This window comes from Pterocles gutturalis, unplaced genomic scaffold (genome assembly GCF_000699245.1).
Source record: "Pterocles gutturalis isolate BGI_N339 unplaced genomic scaffold, ASM69924v1 scaffold1078, whole genome shotgun sequence".
Lineage (NCBI taxonomy): Eukaryota > Metazoa > Chordata > Aves > Pterocliformes > Pteroclidae > Pterocles > Pterocles gutturalis.
In genome coordinates this window covers 31,585-56,496 of record NW_010120142.1, presented here as the reverse complement: position 1 = coordinate 56,496, position 24,912 = coordinate 31,585, and the positions used below count along the sequence as shown (strand labels likewise).

Below are 24,912 nucleotides of genomic sequence, written 5' to 3'. Positions count from 1 at the left end.
TCCCATGAGTATACACATGCTACTATAGCTTTGTATAATTTAAAAGTCTGCTAACTCAGTGTTTTTCTTTTGCTAACTTTACATGGCATTTATTTGTGGTCCTTGATAGGATAAATTGTTATAGCTGTCAAGATTCTAAAACAGTTTATTTTTATGAAGTGGAAAGAGGGCATGTTATTTAAAAAAAAAACCAAGCACTCGAACAGTTGTTGATGGATCGCTTAGTCCCAATAAATAATTTTTTGAGTCTGTATCAGCTGAGAGAGAAAGAAAGATATTTTAATCCCCATCTTTATCAAAAACCTGTTTGACTGTGTAACTCTTATAGGGACTCTGGATTCAGAAATGGTTTCAACTAGGAAAAGTTTTTATTTAACTAAACCTGTTGCCACTGCCATTAAAGTGATATTTTAAACTTCTGAAGCATATTTTTCCTAATTTTACTGCATAGTATTTTTTCCTGCACTTGCAGAATAAAGAATGCATGTTGCTTTTTCAGAATGCCAGCAATTATAAGCTTAATTCACAAGATTTTACTTTATATTAAAATGTACCTGTTTGCTCTTGTAACTCTCTTGCAAACTGAAATAGATGCAACTAAGACATCTATTTAGGGTCTCTTGCAGATCCTTTATATATATCTTTCACCTTCTTTCACACAGTTTGCTGTGAAAGCTATGCAGAAAACCTGTAGTTGTCCATGAGAGTTTGGGACATTCATCCATCCTTGTGGAACAATCAGGTTGAGGTTATGTGTTGGGGGGCTCCATGACTTGAAAATTGGATACAAGTTCACCAGCAATGAACTCTGTACTTGTGCATGATGCTTGCCTGCCACTGACAGCTGTCATGGACTGCACTGCCTGCTGAGACCTGAGGTGTCAACATGCAGACCCAGCAGACTCAATCCTGCTCGCTCTCTCTTCACATCACACCAGCTTGTGGTGCAGGTACGGCCAAAGAAATAATCTAATAATACAGGTGAACCAAGTTATATCTTTGTGCAGAAAGTCTTCATTTTATCCTGTTGAAGCTCTGTCTCTTTGCTCCAAATTTACCTTAAAAGCAGCTATAGGAGAAATTGCAGTAGTCCTCTCAAAACACCCAGGGGGAACATTAAGCAGTTGGTGGAATATAGCAGGGACATGTGTCTATGTCACCTCCTGTAGCATTGGTATCTATTATTTACGTCAATCCTGCGGCATCTAGAGTAGGCCATAATTGATTTTTCAATATTCTTGAATTTCAGATTTCTGCCATTTTCTTCGTATCATAAAAATCAGAAGTATGACCCATCAATTCATAGATCAAGCAAATATGGCCAAGAAACTTATGGAATTAAATATTTCCGAGAAGTACAGCCTAAGAAGTGGGTAGCAGACAAGGTAAGTCAATGCGAGAAGTAAAGAATGGTTTACTTTTTTCTATAGTACTAGAACTAAGTGAATTTGGGCCTGATCATGGAGTCCAATGGGAATCTTTCCAGCATGTTATAAAATCACATAGTAAGAGCTGATGTGATGAGATGCCAGGCTTCCTCAACACTTTCCAGTAGGTTCAATTTGAGGAAATTCAAGACCTCTCCCACCTACAACATAAGGATTTAAAAGCCTCATTACGTGCAGCTTTGGTTACATGAGTTTTGCAAAGTTTTGTTGTGCCTGTATTGCCTTTTCTGATTTAAGAGAGATTGCATATTAACTCACGGCGAAACCTGATTAAAACCACCAAAAAATTATAAGAACTAATGAAGAGATGTTTTTATTTTAAGACAGTCCCATTAAACTGCCTCCTTTGTCAGGAGCATCTCATATGTTTCTGGTTTTGTAGTGCTACAAGAGGTAATTTTCCTCAGAACATGTTCTAACATGAGTTTGTGTAATATTTGCATTGCTTCTATTTGTATTAAGTATCACAATCACATTAACATTTCCCAGTACAAGAAGGATAATGGATTTGGTAGAGACTGAAGCACAGAGCCACAAAGATAGTGAAGGGACTAGAGCATCTTTTGTATGAGGAGAGGCTGAGAGTGATGGAACTCTTCAGTCTGGAGACTTATCCATGTGTATAAACACCTGATGGGAGGGAATGAAGAACAGGGAACTAGACTCCTCTCAGACTCAGTAGTGTCTGGTGTCAGGACCAGAGACAATGGACACAAACTGAAAGGCGTGAAATTCATCTGAACATGAGAAAACACTTTTTTTTTTTTTTAATACTGTGAGGGTGAAAGAGCACTGGCATAGGTTGCCTGAAGAGGCTGTGGAGACTCCGTCCTTGGAGGTATTCAAAACCCAACTGGACACAGTCCTGGGCAACCTGCTCTGGCTGAGTAGGGGGGTTGGACTAGATGATCTCAAGAGGTCTCTTCCAAACCAAACAATTCTGAGATTTTCTAAGATATGATTATTTATTTCACTGAAAGTAACTTGACTTTTGTAAATATGTAACAAGTTCCAATGAATCTTAGTTTGAGAAGTAATAATTTTTAAAAGAATTGTTTCTCAGACCTTTAAGCCTTAAAAATGAGCTCAGAGTAAAATTTTGGTATTTTAACATACATTAATTAAATCTCACTGCAAATAAAGGCGCAAAGATCAACATTCAAGCAAAAAGATCTGAATTTGTCTTTCAAAAGCAATGAGTAGAGGATATGACTGGCTGAAGTCCCACAGCATAAGTATGATATATAAAAAAGATCTAAAAGTCTTACTGGTGGTACTCATCTGGTCCTGTAAAGACCCTTCCTTTTCCAGTCCTTGGCAGTTCTTGATCAGGCTCAGATGATGACATCAAAAAATGTAAAGATATTTATATTGTATATGATATCACATATATAATATATAAATTATGGGCTCAGCTGAAACAACTAAACGCACTTCACTTGTGATCTTGGATAGATTTTAGCCTAAATCTCTGGAGGTGAATAGCTGTATACATTAACCTAATGTGACTTACAGCTTTCCAACTCCAATTCTAAATCAATATGAAGCTTCAATTAAGAGCCGCTTACCCAAACAGAGAGATAAGAGGAGAAAAGAGCTATTTATGACCTACCTGCTGCTTTAATGGGTCATTATTTTCAGAAAAAAAAACCAAAGCTCCACCTCCTCTCTCTATTTTAATGGAAAAGCTCCTATAAGAGGTGTGAGGTCATACTTTCATAACTGTTAAATTTGAAAGGACTCTCTGTCCCTTTCTTATTTATAAACTGTATTGAAGCTTTATACATATCAGTGCTATGAACAAAATCATCCTGTTCTAATGAATCAACAGGCTAAAGGGCATGTATCAAAATATTATTTTAAAAAATCAGTTTTTTTGCTTAACACTGTCTGCTAAACACAACCTGACCCACGAGGTGATGTTTTTGTGGATGTAACTTATATTACAACCTAAATACCTGATAACCCTGCCATGATTTATATTCAGCTTCTGACAGTACTATAGTAGAGAAGTTCCTCTTTTCATTGGTGATAAGACAAAGTACCGCATAAGTTCTTCCAAGGAGGCAGGTCAGTGGATCAGTGACCTCTCTGAGCTGCTGTGGTATTATTTGATATTAGCTGGTATTAGCTGTCTTTTTTTTTTTTTTTTAAACTACATATAAAAAAGTTTCCCTGTGTATGTTCATGAGCATGTCCTAGTTGTATTTTCCTGAGATTTTGATGTGTTTGTAAGTATGCATTTTAATTCAAGTCACAAAAAGATTAGTATGTAAATTACATAATTACTTTAGAAGCAAAATGAACAACAATGAAATATATTGCCTTGTTGTATTTCTTATGGAAAATTAAAGGGTATTAGCATAGACTTCCTCTAAACATAATAATTACCATATCTATCTGAGGAAAAGTTAATAGTTCTTCTTTTTATCTAGTTATAATCTGAAAAATTTTATCTCATTCCATTTACATTTCAAAGAAGTTTCTGAGTTATGGGAAAAAATGTTGTATTGTAATTTTTCATTAAAAATAAACAAGAAATGGAAATACTATACCTCTAGTGAAACTGAATCTAGTTAGTTTACCCAGTTGTAAACCACTATAAAATAAAAATGCTTGCATATTTGAAGTTTAATATCATATGTTTAAATATCTTAGAATGTCTTTGACAGAACTTATGTGAGAAGTATCAATATGAAAAATTTATCAGTCACTATGAATTCAATCTACAAAGATAGGTTCCAGTGCAGCTGGACAGTCAAGGGATCAAGTGCACTAACTATAATCTTTCCGTTGTCAAAACACTCACATATGTTCATATTTACTGAGGCAGAAATGATAGCTTACAGCCTTTAATCGATATTGGAATTAGTTGGCATTTGCATTTTAGAAAACTGACATTAATGACAGCATTTAATGCTTTCTTACTTGCAAAATTCAGGAAGTGACATTTTAAGATGTTCCTTCCTGATAGATTCTTTCCTCTGATGCCTTATTATGGGTGAATTACAGTATGACTGCATCACTGTTTCATTATTTGCACAGGCATTTTGGCCCTAAACAGAATTTTATTATCTACAAAGCATAAAAATACCCAGTACTGCAAAGAATTAATTTAGAGAACCTAAGCATATTGCACAGAACATAAAGTTGACCTTTACCGTCTACAGCTTTTGGAATGGAGTGGGATGTGGAACACATCATAGATTTAATGTGGCACAACGCCGTCTGCAGAAACTTGGGTGGGACTGTGACTGCCTGCCCATAGCACCCGATGATTGAATCTGCTGTCACCAGCATCCTGATAATAATGAACATTCGGCTTAACGACCGTGATTATGATTATCATAATTGATGTGCAAGTGCAGTGTGTGGGGATCATTACAGTTGAACTGTACAGCAGAGAAACATGCCTTAGTTATGGATAATTTTACTTTTATGCATTGATTGGGATAAAATATGCCTTTCAAGTTCAACAGGCCAGCTTAATGTAATTTTAGGAAGATTTCTACATGTATGAATTGGTGATCATGGGCTTCCTGCAAAACAGTCATTCTAGCTGTTTGTTTTGAATTGTTTCTTTCCATTAATAATGGGAAATAATTAAATAATTAGATGTTGTTGAGTGGAAATCACTTATAGAATCCTGCCAGCATTAATCAAATATCAAGTTCAAGTATTTCTGGTTGTCATGGCCTTGCCTAGGCTAAGAAAAATAGCTCCTGTAATTCCCCACCAACACAATTCTTGTTTTGGTCGAGCAGTAGGAACTGGGCTGTAGTCAACACTACTGGCATTTTCATACTGTATTGTGTACCCATTCGAGCAGGCAATAGTTGGTCCTTATATAAATTATATTGCTTCCATCTTCGTCATCAGAGGCAAAGAATCACAGGCTCAAATCCAGCCAGAGTAGATAAAGGCACAATCAACAGCTTCAGTGGATTTTGTTGGACAGTGATTGCTTCCAGTTGAGATTATATGAAGTTGCAGAAGTATTTAACTAAATCATGTCATACGTAACAGATAAACGCTGGTGTGTGTATATATTTTAAGACAGTTTATATAAAGAATGTTACAACATAAGTATAATGCAAAGAGAAGAGTTTCGTTGATTAACACCAGATGTAAATTTGGCTCTTTGTCCAAGAACTGGCAGAAATTTCCTATCTGAGATAACAGAGATAACAGACTGTGGAAAAAATTCTTGATCTTTGACTTGCTTTCTACCATAAAGAAGACGGTAAGAGTTGAATGCCTCAACCACTTAATTCCTCTCACGTACCTTCGCTGAGTTTGGACTTTCTATGATGAAAAAGAGAAACCCCTGTGTGTCCAAGGAGTTAATCCTATTTTATATAGTCTGCTCTCTGTGAAAGTTCAATAGCCTCTGTGGTTTTCCTTGTTCCTCACATTGTGGCCCAAGTGGAATCATATTATCGGGCAGGGCCCTAATTTCCAGATATGTGGGAAGAGGTCCGCCAGGAGAACCTAACATGGCCTGAAAATGTCAGTGCCTTAGAAAGTGAGTGGGACTCTTCTATGTGGCCATGGCTAACCCATTTTCTTCCACACTCTTCTGAGACTACTATGTCCTGTGCTTCCACAGCAAATTTATCTTTGTATAGTACGACTGTGAGGGAAAAATATGTTGAGGAGGGGGGAAGTGATTTGTTCTGTTTGAAAATTAGTTTCATCCCTTGTAGGACCAACAACATACAACAATCACGTGTCTAGAGGATGATGTCATTATATGTCAGAATTGTTTGATACTCTATTCATGTTTTTCCATCTCTGACTATATTGAAATTTATTTAAATTTCACCTTAACTCCATTTTTTCTGACCTTGCAGTGATTGGACTTGAGATAGGTATAATGCATGTGTGAAGCTTTAAACCTTTTCTGTCTCAGATTATGACTCCATGACAATTTTTAAAGGAATGTGCTTGTTTATTTTTCATTTTAATTAGGAAAAAAAATTACACAAGAATATTTTCTAATATACTGTGATATTGGCTAATGAATGTGGATTCATACTGTCAGCCTTATTACATGTGTTAAAATTTCTAAGGCCATATTTACCAGTATGCTTTGTGACAGAAGGTACTAACAAACAATGAGAAGAGCTAGCACGTATTTTGAATATCGGATTCTTAGTTCCCTCATCCAACTGCAATGTGTTTTCCTAGGCAATGCAGAGCTGACATAATGTGGCAGCCAGGAGAGACCCTATTGTAGGGGAATTATTAGATGATCTGTAAGAGTTTGCTTGTTACACTACCGGCTTCCTCATGAGCCATGTCAGGGATAATAACGGTTGTTGCCAAAGTGTGTTGCACTCCAGCAGTCCCTGGCCAATGACATGGCTCCTGTATGATTATTACTGCTGGCATGACTAGATGTATCTATTCAGATGCTCCAAATGGACTCTTAGTTTGAGTTATCAACTATCTACTTGCAAGATAAGGCTACTTTCTGTCACTTTTCTTCCTATCATGAGTCCTGCATCAAACCAAATCATTTAAGCCCAAGGACCTGGTCCTACAACAATGTATCCTATACTGTTGATGAAAAGTCTGTGTTTTGTACCCTGTAGCATATATTTTCTGCTCTCAGTACCACCATTGTGAGTCAGAACACTGTATCTTCATGTGAAAATCAACTTGAGTAATTCCCTGCCTCCACACAGGGCGATTCCCGCAGCAGCATTACTCTTCAGAGCTGCCAGCTCCTTGGAGCTCAAGCGTTTGGCTACCGGGTTAGGTAGCTCAAAAAGAGAGAAGCGTTGCACAATTTAATATCATGAACTAGCTTAGTAAGCAAGTGGTCTCTGAAACTGTGTAATAAAAAATGGCTTAAAGTCACTTAAAAATTTTAAGTCACTTTTGCAAATTGTACTCCTGAATTTTTTGCCTTTTTTTTTTAAGTGAATGACATAATGTACTGTTGAGAAGGAAATTTATTAAAAAGGCAGGAGTAGATCATATCCAACAGTGGTAACACCAGACATTAGCTCTCATTCACTGGACTAGAATGAAATATCTCTCATTATGAGATGCACCCATTCAGTCTTCCAGGAAAGCAAATGACAATTTCAGCTTTTGACAGTTGACATAATGATCTTTCCAGATTCCCTACTGAATGACTGTGTCATATTTACAGAAATACATTTTGTTGTAAAGATCACTTTCAGAGCTCCCGTTGGAGAAGTTCTCTAGGTATAGATTGTTTCCTTTGAGAAAATCCTTAAGGTCACCACTTCTGGGCTGCCTTTGAAAAATGCTACTCTTGATACATGTAATGCAAATGATGATTAACTATCAGCGATCTTTCAGGTTATTTTCTTAGGTGTAGAAGGGAAGGTAAACACTGAAGCAAATTAAAACATGAAAAATGTATCCCTGGCTACTGTCTAACTAAATGCAGAAAATAATCTGTGGATAACTGGAAGGTTGAAAACAGGCTGGAAAACATTTCTGGTGAAGGTTACTGATGAGTTGCAGGGTCTGATTTTGAAGGAATACTACAAAGGAGTGACTGAGAAGAGTCAAAACTTTCAGTTATTTGCATGAGAAAAGATACTGTCACCACTCTTCTAATCGAATCCATTCTAGTGGTTATTTGCAAGGGTTTGTCAGCAACTAGTTGAATATTTTATAAAACCTGATTTTCAGTTCTGTAATTTCTCAACGGGAAAATGCAGTCCCTTGATGATGATCCAAGGCTTTGAAGAATAAATTGATTCGAAAGAGAAAATTAAATGGTACTTATTATACTGTCTAACTAGCAATCCTGTGTCATTTGTCTGTTGGATGATAAATGTCTTGCTTTGCCTACCTTCCTCACTGAACAATGTAACTTGCATGTTAGTGGCATAAAAGAAAATCTTGCTTTGTAGTAACAGCTAACTTTAACCAGTATTTATTTGAGGGAGATATATGTTTAACTATCTAAATAATGCCCACCATACACATTGCTTAAACATTTCAAAGACTCTTGTTTAATCAGAAACACTTTACGAGTATCTTGACCAATTCCTTTGACACATACTTAGAGTCTGTTACAGTAATTTGTGGTAGAGCTTTTAATGCAAAAAAAAAATAAAAATCAGTTGAGTTGGAAATGGTAGAGTTTGAAGTTACACCTAGTTTGTTTTATTGCTATTGTTTTTAGGTGTTCACTACTTGGATATTATTTTGTTTGTCAGAATTGAAAATCCTCACACTAAACTGGGAAGTGCTTGGCCTTGCCTTTTGATGACAGTTTTGGATGGGCTGTTCAGCATTGCTGGAATTAAGTAGAATATGTTTCAACTCAATTCAATTTGCTACAATATATAATTTAAAAAGTCACTTAAAATTCTTTATGGAACATATCTGCAAAAGCAAGCTACTTACTATTTGATAATACTCACCTAGACCTTGTTTATGCTGGTCAAACAGAGTTGAAATTAAAGTAACAGAAAGCTTTTCACAATCCTCTGAATTACATGGTCCATATGACTTTTGAAAAATGCAGTGATGAGAACTGATCCTCAGTGCCTAGGATAATTGAGATATATGCCTAGGATCTGGCCCATAATGAGTATAATCAATATGTAGATGAATGCTACTTAGAGATCATGTTCTAGGAAAAATGGTGTTACCATTCTCACAGAAAAATAGACACTTTTTAAAAAATCTAATCTTTAAATGCATGGTTTTTGTGCCTTTACAAGTTGAAGTCTGAGATCAGAAACACATCTTCTTGTGATTTCCTGCAACAGATACACTTAGGACTACAGAATGTTGCATCTTAAAATGATGCCTGAATTGCATATTTTGTCACACTGGCCCATTATGATTGAACTGTTGTAGCATTTGTAGCATTAATACTTATAGCTGTTCTGGATGGTTTCTAAGAGGTTATGCCAGGTATATGCCCAAGCTGAGAGAAAAGCTGCAAGTTTTTGTTGTTTTGATGGTCCTTCCAGAGAGCAAGAGTAGATTATTCTTAGAGCAGTAGGACTATGGTCCAGTAAAACGGATTTTAGAGTAATCTACATTCCTTGAGTAGGAAAAATCAGAGTAAAAGATAGCTTTGTGCACTTACGTTGGAGTGAATGAGAGACTGTAAGTCATGCAGACTGCTTGTTGTCTTAATGGTTTGATGTAAGTAGCTACTGTTTCTTTCTTTAAAATTAATATAATGAATCAACTTGGAACTTGTTTGCTCCACTTTAAATAGTAATATGATAGTCACTTTGGAATACACTTCAGCATTTATTCATTTAATGCAATGAAGAGCTGGTTTCAACTAGCCCTTTATAAACTCAGATTAAAAGGATGTTCCACCATGACAGAGATAAGAAACGATATCCTTCTTATAGCTTTTGTTGATCTTAGTATAGAATACGTAGGGAAGCTGAAAAGCATATCCACGCAAGGAGTTACCTATGAGTAGGTGTATTACCATGTGTTAATATTCTACAAAGAGAGTTATGGAATTGTTCAGGAATAACCTTTGCACTTTTGATTCAGACATCACTTGCATTTAAATAACCTTACAAGATTTGATGAGTTAATGTACAGAGGTAACAGCACCTGAAGTAAAGGAGATAAGATGTAAAGGCTGTGATGCCCATAGTATCTGTTTCACAACTGTATTGTTTTTGTTTTCTGTAATGAGGCTATTTGAGTAGGAATTTACCTTTTGACTGTGATAATAGGAACTAATAAAATTCCCAGCCAGTAGCTTTGAGATGTGTTAGGATCTCTCACCTGTAGTGGTATAAAGGAATGACACCGCAAGTGGCAAGTGCTATCATTAGCAACTGAATACCCTGCTCTTTTAAAGTAGAACTTGTTAGGTATTAGAGTCTCAAAACTTAGGGGGTGGAAAAAAAAGAAGAGAAACAATAAGAACATTGCATATTAACAGACTTTGTACACTAATGCAAAGCTGCTTGATTGAGCAGTGTAGTGTCAACCATGTCTTTCTTCTGATGCTAAAAGTAATGCACATAGACAGAGTGACAATCAGAGTACAGCCTCCCATCAGCTGTAATTAATCTTTTAGTTAACAGAGACTAGAAAAGCTTCTCATCAGCCTCTTCTGAAGTCTGAGGCACCCTGTTTTTTGATGGTTTTGCATTCTGAGTAAAATTGTCCCCACCAGTTCTAACAAATTGAAACACCAGGCTAATTATGGCAGCTAATGAAGTGTGTGGAATGGTCACAGCTTGTTGTGAAACTGTTCCTTCAGCTCAGATTAGAGTTTCATCAATCACTTTTTTAAACTGATCCAGAATTGCTTCTGCCCAGTGCTTGGCATTTTTAATGCTGTTTCTGTAATTGGTTTTTTCCCCAAAGCTTAGGCTATTTTTTGAAATATTACATTCTCAGGATAGGACTTACAAACTCCAGTTTATAAAAAAACATTTCATTATTGCCTCTATCAGCTGATCAAGTGCTAGAAAGCTAATAAAAGAAGCAGAAATATAAAATTTGATATATTGCTTTTAATCCACCTAAAGGTAGCAATAAAGCATATACACATATATGTATATGAATCATTATTACTGTGGGCTGGATGTATACCGCAATCTCATGAGACATGTTTTGTGGGCTGGGTGGTTCAAATCCCACTGAAGGACCTAAATGAAATGAATGAGTTGGTCTTAGCTTATTTCCTAGTGGATTGTGGTCCTCCATATATCACTCAAAGAGTTTGGCATGATTTGTAGTTTTTGCAGATGCCCAAGCCTTTGGCAGGAAGAAGACCAGAATGTGTTGCTATTTAAAGAATTTCAGCACTTCAGGTCAAATCCAAAGTCCTCAGAGAAGTCTGGGAAACTTTACAGGATAACTTATATTGCTGCTACACTGTCAATGAATAAATTAGCATATAAAACATTGTAAAAATTCCTAGTTCGTGTTCATTTATAAGATATAATAGTACTCAGTTATACATTGAAAGTTCTGCATAGACATTAAAGACACAGATGTTAAAGTTTAAGGCTAAATTCTTTCCTCAACTTGGACAGCGGAGTGTAGATTGTAGCTTGGAAGTTATCCAGCTGAAAAATGAAATAAACTTTTGCTTATGTACTACCATAGAATATGTTTGCACAAGTTGTTACATTTAGTATATGTAACATACATTCATATCGGAACCAAGACAGCATGGTTGGAGTTTTTGAAGTGTTCCTGATCTGTTTTTAAGATTTGTGCTAATATGTGTAATGCATTTCACTTTTCTAAACACTGTTAAATCTGAAGTAGTGTTTGGCTATAAATAGCAACTGTTCCTCAAATTTCTTCATCAGCAGCAGTTTGACAGAACTAGCTTCACGTCAATGCCAAAACAAATCTGTGGCACCTGAGTGAATAATCAGTGTTGTTGATGCTGTTCCTGAACTGTATCAAAGAACTGGTGGATTTACACAAGAGAACAAGTGCCATTCAAAAATGAAAAAAAAAAAGACACATGAAGAAGTTATGTTAACATATATTAATAAATACAGGAAAAATAATGGTGAGAACATTTGTGAACACGGGATAGGAAGTGAATAATTTTTCTAATGTTAGCTGACCTCCAAGTAAGCTGCCTGCAAAACAAGAAAGGCCTTTTCTTGTTTGATCATTTTGATATCTTCTGAAGGTAACTTATATTTACAAAACAGGAAAATTATTTTTTTCTTTGGCTTTCATTACTGCTAGGGCACATTGCTGACATTGCAGAGACCTCAGGTCCTCTTACGCAGAGCTGCTACCTAGCCTGTCAACCCCCAGCCTGCTTTGCTCCTGGGGCTAGTCTGTGCCAGGTGTGCTTGTCCATACTACGTTTTGTGAGGTTCTGTTAGGTTCTAGCTGTCTACCTCATCCTGAATGACAGCCCTCAAGTGTATCGATGGCACCCATTAGTTTGATGTTGTCCATGAACTTGATGAAAGTGCATTCCATCTCCACCTCCAGGTCACTGACGAAGATATTAAACAAGATAGTTCCCAAGATAGCACCTGAGGAAATACATTTGTACTGAGGTTCCAGTTAGAGTACAAACCATTCATTGCTACCTTTTGAACCCGATACTCCAGATAGTTATTACATCTATTAGTCTGCACATCCTGACTGTAATTTAGCTACTTGGTTAAAAGGATTCTCTGGGAGATTGTGCTGCAAGTCTTGCTGAAGCTCAGCTGGACAGCATCCACTGTTCTCCTTTGATCTGCATATCTAGTCATTTCATCACAGAATGCAATCAGATTTGAAAGCATCATCCAGAACAATGTCAAACGAGGTTAAATCTAACTTGGGTACTGGTTTTGCTGCATATGCCAAATACAGTGCAATCAATGTGCTTTTTTTATTGATTCTGAATTGTTACAAATTTATTTTTCCCAAACAGATACAACTTAACCTGGTAAGATAAATATTTTCCCTTGAGGATTTCAGCTTAGAATTTTTCCCCCTTAGCTCCTAGTGGCATGATTTGGGCAAGTTAGAGAGATTTTTCTGGCATTAGCCTAGCAGGTTAAAAGTGGTTCTGACTTTGTCTTGGCAGTCAACGCTTGGCACTGGCTTATTTTCTGCTAGAAAGAGAATGTTGTGTTTGAACGGATTAGACAATGAAAAGGCAGCTCATAAATGGCATAAGTCAAGATACTTATCCCTAAGTGCATTATTTTCTAATGCAAATCCTGTTGCTTGCAGTGTGTGTGTGATGGACAGGACAAGGACTTGCTTTAAAAATACAGGTACTACAATAAAAATGTCCTTTAGTCTTTCATCAGGTGCTTTTAAGACTCTCTCTGTTTTTCTGTACATGGCAATATAGTCCTGGTTATAGTTCACCTCAGATTAAATAACTTCATAAAAGGTTTATGTATTACTCATCAGTGTGTTTTCATACTTGACAATGTTATTTATACATCTTAGATTAAGGTGAACGTTTACTCCTCAAAAATATTTTGTTAAAATTCCCTGCAAGAAGTAGACATTTGCATGACAATAGCAAATAAGCACCTCTTGGGATTCTGAAAACTTGCTGAATTATTTCAACTGGACATTTGTTTTTTAGCCCAGATTCAGTAAAGTTCAAGGGTATCCAAGTATGAAATAGCTTGCAGAGAAATTCACATTGGTTCCTTAATTTAATTTACTTGTAAAGCAAGAAGTCTACATTAGTTGAAAAAATAGAATATTATCTTTGTCAATTTTGGTGCAAATACAGACATTCAGAACAGAATTTGGGTGATGTTGTTTCACAACATTGACAAAAGTATCATACAGAGTGTAACTTTCTGTGTGGCAAACTATACTTTTAATATTGATACTAGCTCTGAATATGTCTAAAAGTACCTGAAAACTGTCTATGTAAAGGTGATTTATTCTTCTTCAGTAGATTAGCTTTATACACATAAATAAATTCATTATCTCAACAGTTATTCATAAAGGAGAATATATTTCTTTTTAAAGCATTGCAAAGCTAGTACACGTCCGGTAGGAAGGACTAGACAGTGTCTGTCTTGCAGATCATCAATAAATGGAAAAAAATGGACTTAGAGGTACAGCTGGGAATTCCACCCTTCCTTCCCCTTGGGCAACCATACTCACTGCAGGGTACTAAGTAAATGTAACAAATGCAAATTTGGATCACAAATCTTCATTGCTGGTTATATTACACATGACAAAAAGGACAGGCTAGTTTCAGATTCCAGGTTGGTTTTAGAGAGGCAATACTTATGAGAAAAAGTAATTCACTGGACCAAATCCTTCCTCTTTTTTTTGCTTTGTCCTTCCTTGCACAGAACTTCCATCCAAGCCAGGAGATAATTTGCCTTTGCTTGTGAGAAAGCACTGTAAAGGCTGACACATTTGTAAACCTTAATGAACACGGCTATTGCAAAGTATATTGTTTGTTTAGAAATATCTGTGCTTTCCTTGTACAATGCCCCAAACCCTTGCATTCTTGAAAGCATCGCTATTTTCTGCCATGTCGTAACTTAATTTGTGCAGCTCTAGGATGGTACAGTGGGATATACTTTTGTTCCATTGTCCAACCTGTTTCTAACCATGCAGGAGCAGAAACAGGCTATTTTCAAGGCTAGAACACATCCTCTCCTACCTTGCACAGATGAGGACTAGAAGTTTTAGAGCTTAACCCGTGTTACCCACTTATCTTCAGTTATCTGCAAAGCACAAATTAGCACAGTTTAGCTGCTGAGCTAAGAAAGCAAACTTCAGTGAGCACAGATTAGTAGCAGAATACTTCCTTTTCAGAATATTAGAGAAAGGGAGGAAAAGACTTAATTTCTGTGTTAGGCTGTCACAGAGGAGCACACTCTGCTGCGCTGCTTGTACTGGACACGTCATGTAGGAAGTATCTAAACCTATGTGATTACCAGATCGGTGTTTTTTCAAATTAATGGACCATAATTAGAAATTTTTCATAATTTCTAGCAAGCACTGTATGAGTTTGGTTTCCTCATTTGTAATTCCAGAAGATGAAATGAGTAAGAGTCAGTGATAGTTGTAAATCTCCATGAAAATGTAAGTGTAATAATAATGAAATGTTTGTTACATAAATTAAATAGCAATTAATATTTTGTCTTTCTGTTTGGAAGATAGGATATTAAACTAGTGTTGTTAGACTTCCTACTGTGAACATAACTTCCGGATTTTTTTTACAACACATTATCATAATGTCAATAGAAGACTAAAACTAACAAGTAGAAAAAACTTGCCTGATGTAAGTGTAACACAAAAGGTTGTAAAGTTGCCTTTTATGAGGGCTATACAATATCGTTTTATTTTAAGATCTAATAGCAAGTTGATTCAAAGGGTGAGACTTGCACTTACAAAGTCATTAAAGCAAGTAGAAAATTGCCTTCTACCATAGTCACCCAGTCTTTTTAAATCAGAATTTTATTGTTGTTGATGATGTTTGCATTTGTAGGAGGTAATTAGGGAATGAGTTAGACATCATGCTCAGAGCCCTCAAGCTTGTGAAGAAGAACCATAAACTTCATTTGAAAAAAAAAAAAAAATAAAGGGCAGGCACTTCAGGAGAGAAATTGCATAGAATAGAGGGAAGCAGGATCATAATATTTTAGGTCAGTTTGACCACTGCTATGTTGATCCACAGTATGGAGAAGCTCATAAAGCCTTCATAAAGTCTTCATGGAAGCACAGGATTTTTCATTGTACTTACCCAAAAGAACAAAATTTTGAGGGTTTAGAATTGGTAGCAGCAGTAGACAGTGGAAGGAGGAGATAGATGATGGCTCCTTGTTTTCCTTCTCTGCATTGTGCTGGCAAGCTGAATAGGCAAAGGTGTGATTCTAACCCCTTCATCCCAGCAGTGGTCATCTGTCCACTGTAGCGCAGGGAAGTCTGATTAGGCACGGTTTTCCCTGGAAGTCAATACTTCTGCACTGACACAATGAGATCCAGTCCCTAAGGCATGATCCAGGCTTTTGTTATTATCTCTTATTTGAAGGGGCTAGTTGACCCAATTGGTTAACACGTTAGCTTTTCAATTTTATAGCCTTAAGTCACAGAAGACCTATTCCTCGTTTTTTGGATATTTTTCCACAGCGGAAAGCAAAATTGGCAGTCTGTGCCCACCAGCCACAAAAACAGAGTTATGCCAAACAACTGTGTCCTGAACTTTATGGCTAATTAGCTGTTGAAGCTATGCCCAAGAAATAGGTTCTGCTGCCCATGGGAAGAAGCATGTAGCCATTATTAATTTCCCAGCTCATATCTCTCAGTAGGTCTTCTGAGAGGTGCTGCTTAAAGAGACTAAATGTACAACAGGGAATTAAAAATTATAGTACCCCTTTCACTGACTGAAATATTGTAAACTTGTTTCACTGGGGCCAGGATTGGTGTCAATGTACTTTGTGTGAAAAGTGCAATAGAAGCATTAGTATTTGACAGCCCTGGTTGAAATAAGTGAAATTAATGGAGCTCTTTTCATATACGACAAGGCCATGGCACCCCTTTCATGCTGCTTACAGACAGAGAAAAGTCAATACTTTTTTATTACTTGATGCTGACCTACATTCTGCACTACAAGTGCCAGGCCCACTAATTGGTTTCAGTTGTGAGAAAAGTTTGCCCCAAAGAAACAATGGAGCAGACAAATCAATCTTTTTTAGGGTAGCTTAGTGGGTTTTGAGCACTTGAAATGACATTTGTGTTGTATTGACAGAATGGGTTGTTACACTCATTTTGTCATGTCAGAAGTCCCAGTACTAGTTGGAAGTATTGTTAACCAGTATTGATAAATTTGCTAAGAATACAAGTTAGCTGGATCAACATTTTACTTGTACAACAGCTTGCCATTTCTGGTTTACTGCCTTGTGAGATGCCTCCGCGGCTATTAATAGGTCATAAGGTTTACTATGACAGCTCAATTTAAACCTCTAATTTTACCATTGCAAGCATTAGGATCATAGGGAATACTTAAATATGATCACTCAATACTAAACAGTGGGGGTTGTGGTCTATGGCTGTACAGTGGCACTTGGCAGTACCCCCTGGTTTTCAACTCATTCCAAAGTGCATTTTTATATAACACAAAATTATACAGTACTCTCAGAATTGTTTGGAAAGAAACACTGTTACTGCAAGTTTATCACTAGAACATGAGGGAACGAATTTTCACAGGTGTCACGGTTTTAACCTGGTCAGTGAAAAACACCATACAGCTGCTCGCTCGTCCTCCCCATCCTAGCAGACAAGAGAGAGAATTGTAGGGTGAAAGGCAAAGAGACACGTAGGTTGAGATAAGAACAATTTAATAACTGAAATCAAATTAAAAATCCTATTAATAATAGTATACAAATGGGTGATACACAGTGCAACTGCTCACCACCCACTGACCAAGGCACAGACTGTTTCTGGCTAATCATCCTGGAGCAGAGAAAGTCTTGAGACTGCAGTCTTGGGGGGGAGAGAGAGAGAGAGAGAGAGAGAACAAGCTTCCAGGCAGATCCTTGTAACATATGGAGTATGACATTGGATGATATGGAATATATTACTGGCCATTTGGATCCATTACTCTGACTATGCTTCCACACAGCTTCTTGTGCACCTTCACACTAGCAAAACATGGGGAATTGGAAAGTCCCTGGTTTCATAGTAACAGCTAAAACCATCAGTATATTATCAACATTCTTCTCCTATTGAAGCCGAAACACAGCAGCATTCTAGCTACTAAAAAGACAATTATCCCAGCTGAAACCAGGACAAAAGGCCTTCAATCTGATGTGTAGTCCTTCAAGGTCTCATTGATTTGCCAGTTGTTATTTGTACATGGTCTCTATGTATGTCTGCATACTCAGATGTAAAATCTCTTTAGAATTTGCTTTAATAATAACATTCCAAAGATAAATTATGTGAGCATTTGGCAAGTCTAATCCATTACATCAGAGTGTGCTGATTGAGACAAATGTTTGGTGGTTTTATGTCACCTTGTTTGACTCCATTGTTTAGAACTGATGAGCGCACATGACAGTCAAGTAGTCAAATATATTGAAAGGGTCCATAGGTCTTGTTAAGGTCTGTGAGTTGAACCTGAGTCACTTACAATTTACTAGAGTGAAAGGAGTCAATGCTTGACAAGCTTAAAAAGGAAGTGTTATATTAACTTTGTTTTTGAATTTAAAAATAGGTCTCAGTCCTGAGAATTACAGGTCTCTGAAACTGAGAATTATGTGGAATGATTTAAGAATGCATTGTGGAAAAATTCCGCAAAGCTCAGCTCCATACTCCCGTGATCCTGAGACTGCAAAGGTGTAGGGTCAACTCCCTAATATGTGGGAATTCATATTTGTAAGGCAATTCATTCTGGCCACCAACAATGAGGGACTGATGCTGAAAATAATTTAGAAGAAGCTTGTTTTCCTCCAGTCACAGCTTTTGTTCTTGCAGCTTCAAAAGGATTATCTACGTAACTTCCTAACTTCTATGCTATGTAGCAATCAGCTTAAATTCAAGATGGTCCTGGCAGTCTTACCACAATCAACCCGCAGTGCATTGCAGTGCCTCCCTGCACCATTTGAACCTACATTTCCCCATCAAATTAGATAGACATGAGAACATGGCTTCCAATTCCTCTCCCTTTATGCTGCTACAATGATATAGTGGGACAGACTGTCTTCAGCGCTGTGAGGTAGATCTTGCAAGGCCAAGTGGTATTTTCAGGCTTTACTTTCTCATGCTGTTGAAACCTGATTAAAATATATAGGTTCAAATACAGAAATGTCTGGGGTTCTCTTCCTAAAAAGATATTATTTATATTTTATATGCATAATGTGCAACATTTATCTAGTATACATTCTAAACTTCTTGAATTAGTCTAACCGTAAAGCCAGCAACACTTTTATTTATCCATTAGGCTGTGTGATGTTTCCTAAATGTGGTCAAACATAACTGCTGGCGTCATAATCAGAGCCAGTTGTTTAAATGCTCAGTTGTGAGTATCTAGTGGAATAGCTTTAAATAACAAGATAAACAGTACAGCTGCCAACCCAAAGTAATCTTACACTGAGGGGGCGTGTGGCACAGAAAATTTCCTCTTTGTCATTTTGATTTGAGTTTGAAGCTGGACCTGGGCTTAGTTCCAGCTCAAAAAACTGTTCACTTCAAAGGCTCCTAAATTGTCCCAAGGAGCTAATTTTGGCAGCCAATTGTTTTTGTTTGGCCAGGCATCCTAATAGCAAAAGCCGTCTGCTCCAGCAAATGAAGACTTCTTCAGTGCTCAGACTCACCATTCCTGATTTTATCCTGATGTGGGGGGTGTACACCTTTTACTGGTTTCTCTGTCTTGCCCCAAGTTCACTGCTTTTTTTTTAGTTAAATTGTACCTAACTGTCCTGCATGTAAATCAAAAATAGACTTCCTATTTTTGAAATAAAGGATGCTGTATTCTGCTCTGAATTACTGCTTAATCTTAAATTATAGCACTGTTATCTGTTTGCTTTCTTGGCAACTGGGGCTCTTTTTTTTTTTCTCCATTCCCATGAACAGTATTAGCCTGGTGAATTTCCTGAAATACATATAACCGATTTCACTTTAGAAGCAAAGTATTTCCAGTTATTCTGGAGCTGTAATAATATTTATTATAATAAATATATGGACAACATTTCCTGCATTAAGAAGGTGCTTGTGACACCGAACACACAAGGAAAATTAAAATATTCTGCCATTCTTAAAGTATAATATGTAATTATGCAAAGAGGCTGTTTCTGTTGGGTAAGAAATTGAGCGGTACAAGGCATAGAGAACATTAAAAATTAAATCTTGTGAACAGTTAAGAATGGGGCAATACTCACTTTCACACCACACAGGGAGTATTTAGTTTGAATGTATATGACTACCTTGCTATTTGAAGATTTATGCACCAGAATGTTGGAGGAATCATACCAAATAACTTTAAATATGAGATGTAAGAAATAACACAGTCACAGTTTGGCAATTCGCAGTGCAGATGAAACTCAGGTGGGTCGTGTCAGTGTTTGCATGAAGTTTACCAGAATTCATAGTTGCTCGATCTGTTTGTGGAGATAAAACTGAACTGTGAACTGTAAAGTAGCTACATGTAAATTAACCAGGGAATTATAATTTTGCTTCATGTCATTTTTCAGAAAAAAATACCGTTTTCATTCTGTTTTTAAGAGAAAACCAAACCTTTCAAATTGTGAAAGGTGTTGAAAAGGTGAAAAATTTAGCTTTCATTCAGTCTTGGCCTCAGACATTTCAAGAAGACATCGTATTTCCATCCACTTTCACAGAGCATCATGTTGACCATAGAAAAGGGTAGAAAGTGTTCAGACCATCTTCTTTCTTAAAAATTAACCATCATATCCTGGAAAGCTGATAATTTATCTGTTAATTTCGGAAAGGGAAAACAATGCTAATGCCAAAGAAATATTTTTCATTGCTGATACTATTTCTAGTATTTCAGGGTCAAATAAAGCAATTTTATTAAGAACGTGTTAAGACCTTGATCTTAAACACCACAGACTTGCTCATCATTTACTACAAACGTTTATTAGTAAGTAGCTAAATCAAAATACTGTTAGCATACTTAGCTTATTTTACTTTCCTGTTTGTTGGCTGTATTAACACTGTACTCTTAAGGCACAGGTTCAGTTTCTCTTATTCAGTTTAGATCTGTAAGCATTTGCGTTTTCAAAAATCGAGTATAATAACCAAGCACTTTTCCTGGAAAAAACCTGTCCAGGAATCAACCTACTTGTATTTTTTCTACCAGAACACGTAATCAATTTGTTTCTCACTAACACTTACTTAATATATATATTCATTTTTTTACCATTTCTCTTGGAGCTGGTTTAATATCCATGTTTTAATGTTAAACAAGGTGGAAAAGTTACAATATTGCAAGGATAACTTGCCTGGTTGCCAGGAAGGAGAATATAATTTTGTGTACCATGATTTGCAAAAGACTATAAAATCTGGGGTTTGGAGCAAGAGCTTTTTGCAGTGCCTATAGTTACTTAGAGATTGAAATACATATTTGCTTGCAATTAAATAATTCAATTCTGGTGCTCTTCTTCAAAGTAATGGACACATAATAACATATGTTTCATATACCTTATTTTGTATAATTTACATTCTAATTCATATAATGAAATTTAACTAGAAGACAATATTTAGAACTCTAAAATAGTTTAAAAGAAAAGTAAAACCATGAAAGCCAAACTCTAACACTTTTTTGTCTCTCTTATTTCTTCAGGACTTTCAAACAGTGTTACCATCGATTGTTCTCTTCGAAAAGTTTGGAAAAACTTATTCCAGAGCTGGGCAAATAGTGTAATGGTCCTCTACACTACAAAATATAAGACACCTGATAAGTAATCAGTAAATGTATTCCAGCAAATGCACTGCAGTATGTTGACTGAATGTCCCATAAAGTATTCTTTCTCTAAAGCAACGTATACTATGTCTGAAGTTGCTTGATCTTTAAGCAATACAGCTTCCAACATTAATCAAAAAAATTTTTTTGTGTTTTTGACAATAAAAAAAAATCTTATGTTATGAAAAAGTTTCTGAAAACACTATATTTTTTTAATTGTAAATCCTTTAGGACACAAAACCAGAGTAATCACGTAAAAGACTTGGAATCACACTGTATTTGTTACAGATTGGTGAGTGAGGTTAACACTGAAAAAAGAAAAAAGTTTAAAAGTTACATCCGTTGTTTTTTTTTCTCACAGCTATAAATGTATCTGTTTCATCACCATTGTTCATAATTTTCAGTGTTAGGATACATCCTTTTTGGATACTGATTCCTCTCTTCAGAAGGACAGGATAGGCTATGTACATGGCAGGTACTATTTTAAATCCTTTTAGCTACTCTGTGGGTGATGTAACATCAGTGTTGCAAAAACAAAGTTCTAATAACATATGCACCTTATTATTAGATCTGTTTTTCTATATCCACTTAATTTTCTTTATCAATAGTTGTGTATTTACTCCTAGTCCTGTGTTAAGCAAACGGATATGTGGGAGCATAATCATGTGATGCTTGTCAAAGAAGAACACATTTGGTGACACAGAACCGATATTTATTTGCTGTGTTTACTTGCATGCAGTCCTGCAAAATATTGAGTATCTTCAGCACTGGATAACTTCAAAAGACTCAAAGAATTCAGCATCATGGGAAGACTTTAGCTTTTCTTAGGAGCAAATCATAAACTAATTCTCAAAATTATGTGGGTGAATTTTTACAGGAGCTTTATGCTGAATTTTCTATGTTACCATGTTTGCTTTTAATGTCATTTGACTAGACTTGAATCAAATATATCTGTTCATAATATTCAAATCAGTTACTCAGTGGTAGGCTTTTTATTACTGAATTTTATTCTTTTGTCCTGTACAAATCTGCAGAAAACCTCCATGAGAAGTCTGTTTGCATGAATACTTTCCCAACTAAGAGTCACAAATTTCACTTCCGCAGGTTTTCAGCTGTCAGCCTATATGCTAAAGCCTTACTGCTATCGTACAGAAGAATAATAGTACTTTCAATTCTCTTATGGTAGGTTATGAGTGCAGGCACTGGGCTGTAGTGTTGTTACTTTTTAGAGTTTGTAATTTTCAAGCTTTGAAAAGTTTATTCTCTTGCATGGCAATGAGAAATTACCTCTGGGAAGCAAGAAGCGGCCACCTCAGTGGCTGAGTCTCCCCGATAAGAGTTAATCTGATCAAATGTATCAGAGTGCTTGAGTTGTTCATGGAAGGGATTGAACATGAGACACTTGTGCAAAACTGTTGATGAATAAAGACGCCACAGTAATTTTTATATGTGAGAGCTATCTGTTTGATTGCTTCAGCTTTAAGGTAGTTCATCACAGTAATTCACCCTGTGTTGCCTCTTTAACTTCATACCACAGTTTCCCATCACTCCGATTAGAAATGGCAATGCCTTTATCAGATTAATCTTTCTTTCTCTTTCTTACTTTCAGTATCTCTGACCCCAGAACAAAGCAAAGCCTGCCGAGCAGACCAGTGCTGCACTGGTGGGAGCGCTCATAGCTAAGGGTCTGGAGCACAGATGGGTGTTAAAACCAACACTTCCGATTTTAATTGTTTGATACATACATACTTTTCCTCCTCTTAAGAGAAAAAAGAAAAAACAACCTTTTTTTTGTTTCTAAGCAGTTAGCTACTTCCCAGAAACCTTCTTGCACAAAACCAAGCCTGTTCATTTTTTTTTTTTTTAGCTGAATAATAATGTAGCAACCATATTACCTGCCAGGTTTGGGTTTTGGAGTTCTTTTGCCAATTGTATTTCACAGGGAATCCAATACTTTTCTTTAACTGGAGTTCACACAGAATTTATGTCATTCGTGGGCATGTAACATCCAAACTGTCTTGTGTGGCCACACTGTAATCCCAGAATCCTTTCATTTCTGATTAAGTACATTCAGCACCTACTCAGTACATTTATACAAACCATTGGTAATTATTCTAGTGAGACCTCTCCCAATCCTTCCATTATGTAGAGACTTTTTTATTGTTTTTATTACCCTTAAACTGCATATAAGCACATACTGAGAGTAAACAGAGGATTAGCTTGAAGATATTTTTAAATAAAAAATCATACCAATCTATTAAACTTCAGATGGATCTCGACCCTTCGTTTTAGCTTTAACTGCCATCCGGATGGTGCACACCTTTGCCAGCATGGGCTAGAGAACCTGCCTCTGCATTTTTTTTACATATGGATGAGGCTGATTGATAGAGAAAACTCCCAATATTAGAAGGAACATCTAGTAATAATTTAACAACCCAGTCCTGGGATAGCTTCAGCACGTTGGACTCACTTGAGTCAGAACACATAATATAGCACGGGGGACAGCGGTGTGTTTTCATTATTTAGAGGAACTGGACATTATGAACAATCCAAAAAAATAATGTGTAAGTGAATTCTAGCAACTCTGCAGTGTATAGGGAAGGTGATAAAAGATAAATTTTAGCCCTGGGGTGAACTTAATTTCTGCATCTCTCAGACAGAATACCACTTCCATTTGGTAACCCTCTGTGGCAAGCACATGAATGTGTCTACCTGGCAAAGGAAGTTTTGTTTTGCTCTCGTGTTTAAATCAAAATGTTTGCATGTAGCAAACAGTTTTTATCTAAAACCAGTTAAAGTTAAAATTTTGATATTTTTATTCAATGTGATAATACAGTGAACAAGACAGGGATCTTGATGATGTCATGTAACCCGCCTATCATTATAAACATGAAGTGATCCTGTAAGTGATTTTGCTTTTCTCTTGTTCATCTTTCTTGTTGATACAGTTTATGATATCACCTTTAATTATCAAATAACTTTTTGCAATATATTTCAGTAATGTATTTTTAATATACTTTTAAATGTAAGTTTTCCTTTTTAGTAAAGTTGTTGTTTTATTGCATTCTGATACTGAATGGTGTCTACTTTAAAGAATATTTTTCTGTTTTATAGGGGATGTTACAATCTATTCTCAGAGTACAAAATCTTAACAACACAGAATGGGTACAGACAGAGGCACTGTGAATGGAACACTCTGAAAATTTGAAATGGACTCACAGATCTTGATGAGTCTAGAAGATATGTAGCCTCTTAAGAACATAGTTAGCTATGACGTTTAGCAAATGACCCACAGCAGTATCTAAAAATTAAAAAGAATCACTGTGATGCCAGAGAAATAGACAAATATAAGAAGCTGTATATCAGTCTTCAGAAAAAAAGAAGCGTAATTATGCTAATTGCCCCCATTAAATGTATTCCAGTCTATTGTAGTTGAACAAATGTGAATAGTAAAACATATATAGCCAAACTATACCAAAGCAACCTGGTTGCTGTTTTCTGCAATACCAAAATATGGCCTTCAGCGTGCAGCAAGACATGTACAATCCTTGCTTTTCAGCCACAGAAACACAAATATTTTTTTGTGATTTGGAC

General features: G+C 36.3%; 1 protein-coding gene across 1 annotated transcript in view; it reads left to right on the top strand.

Moving 5' to 3' along the window:
* The window catches only part of SPATA17 (spermatogenesis associated 17), a gene marked incomplete at its 5' end in the record, with an annotated part of 75,896 nt that extends 54,617 nt beyond the window's left edge, over positions 1–21,279 (top strand). Inside the window, 2 exons of the mRNA XM_010076770.1 lie at positions 1,250–1,385; positions 21,199–21,279. Of these exons, the coding sequence (XP_010075072.1) occupies positions 1,250–1,385; positions 21,199–21,279 (217 nt within the window). The remainder of the gene's footprint in view (positions 1–1,249; positions 1,386–21,198) is intronic.
* Positions 21,280–24,912: the final 3,633 nt, after the last annotated feature.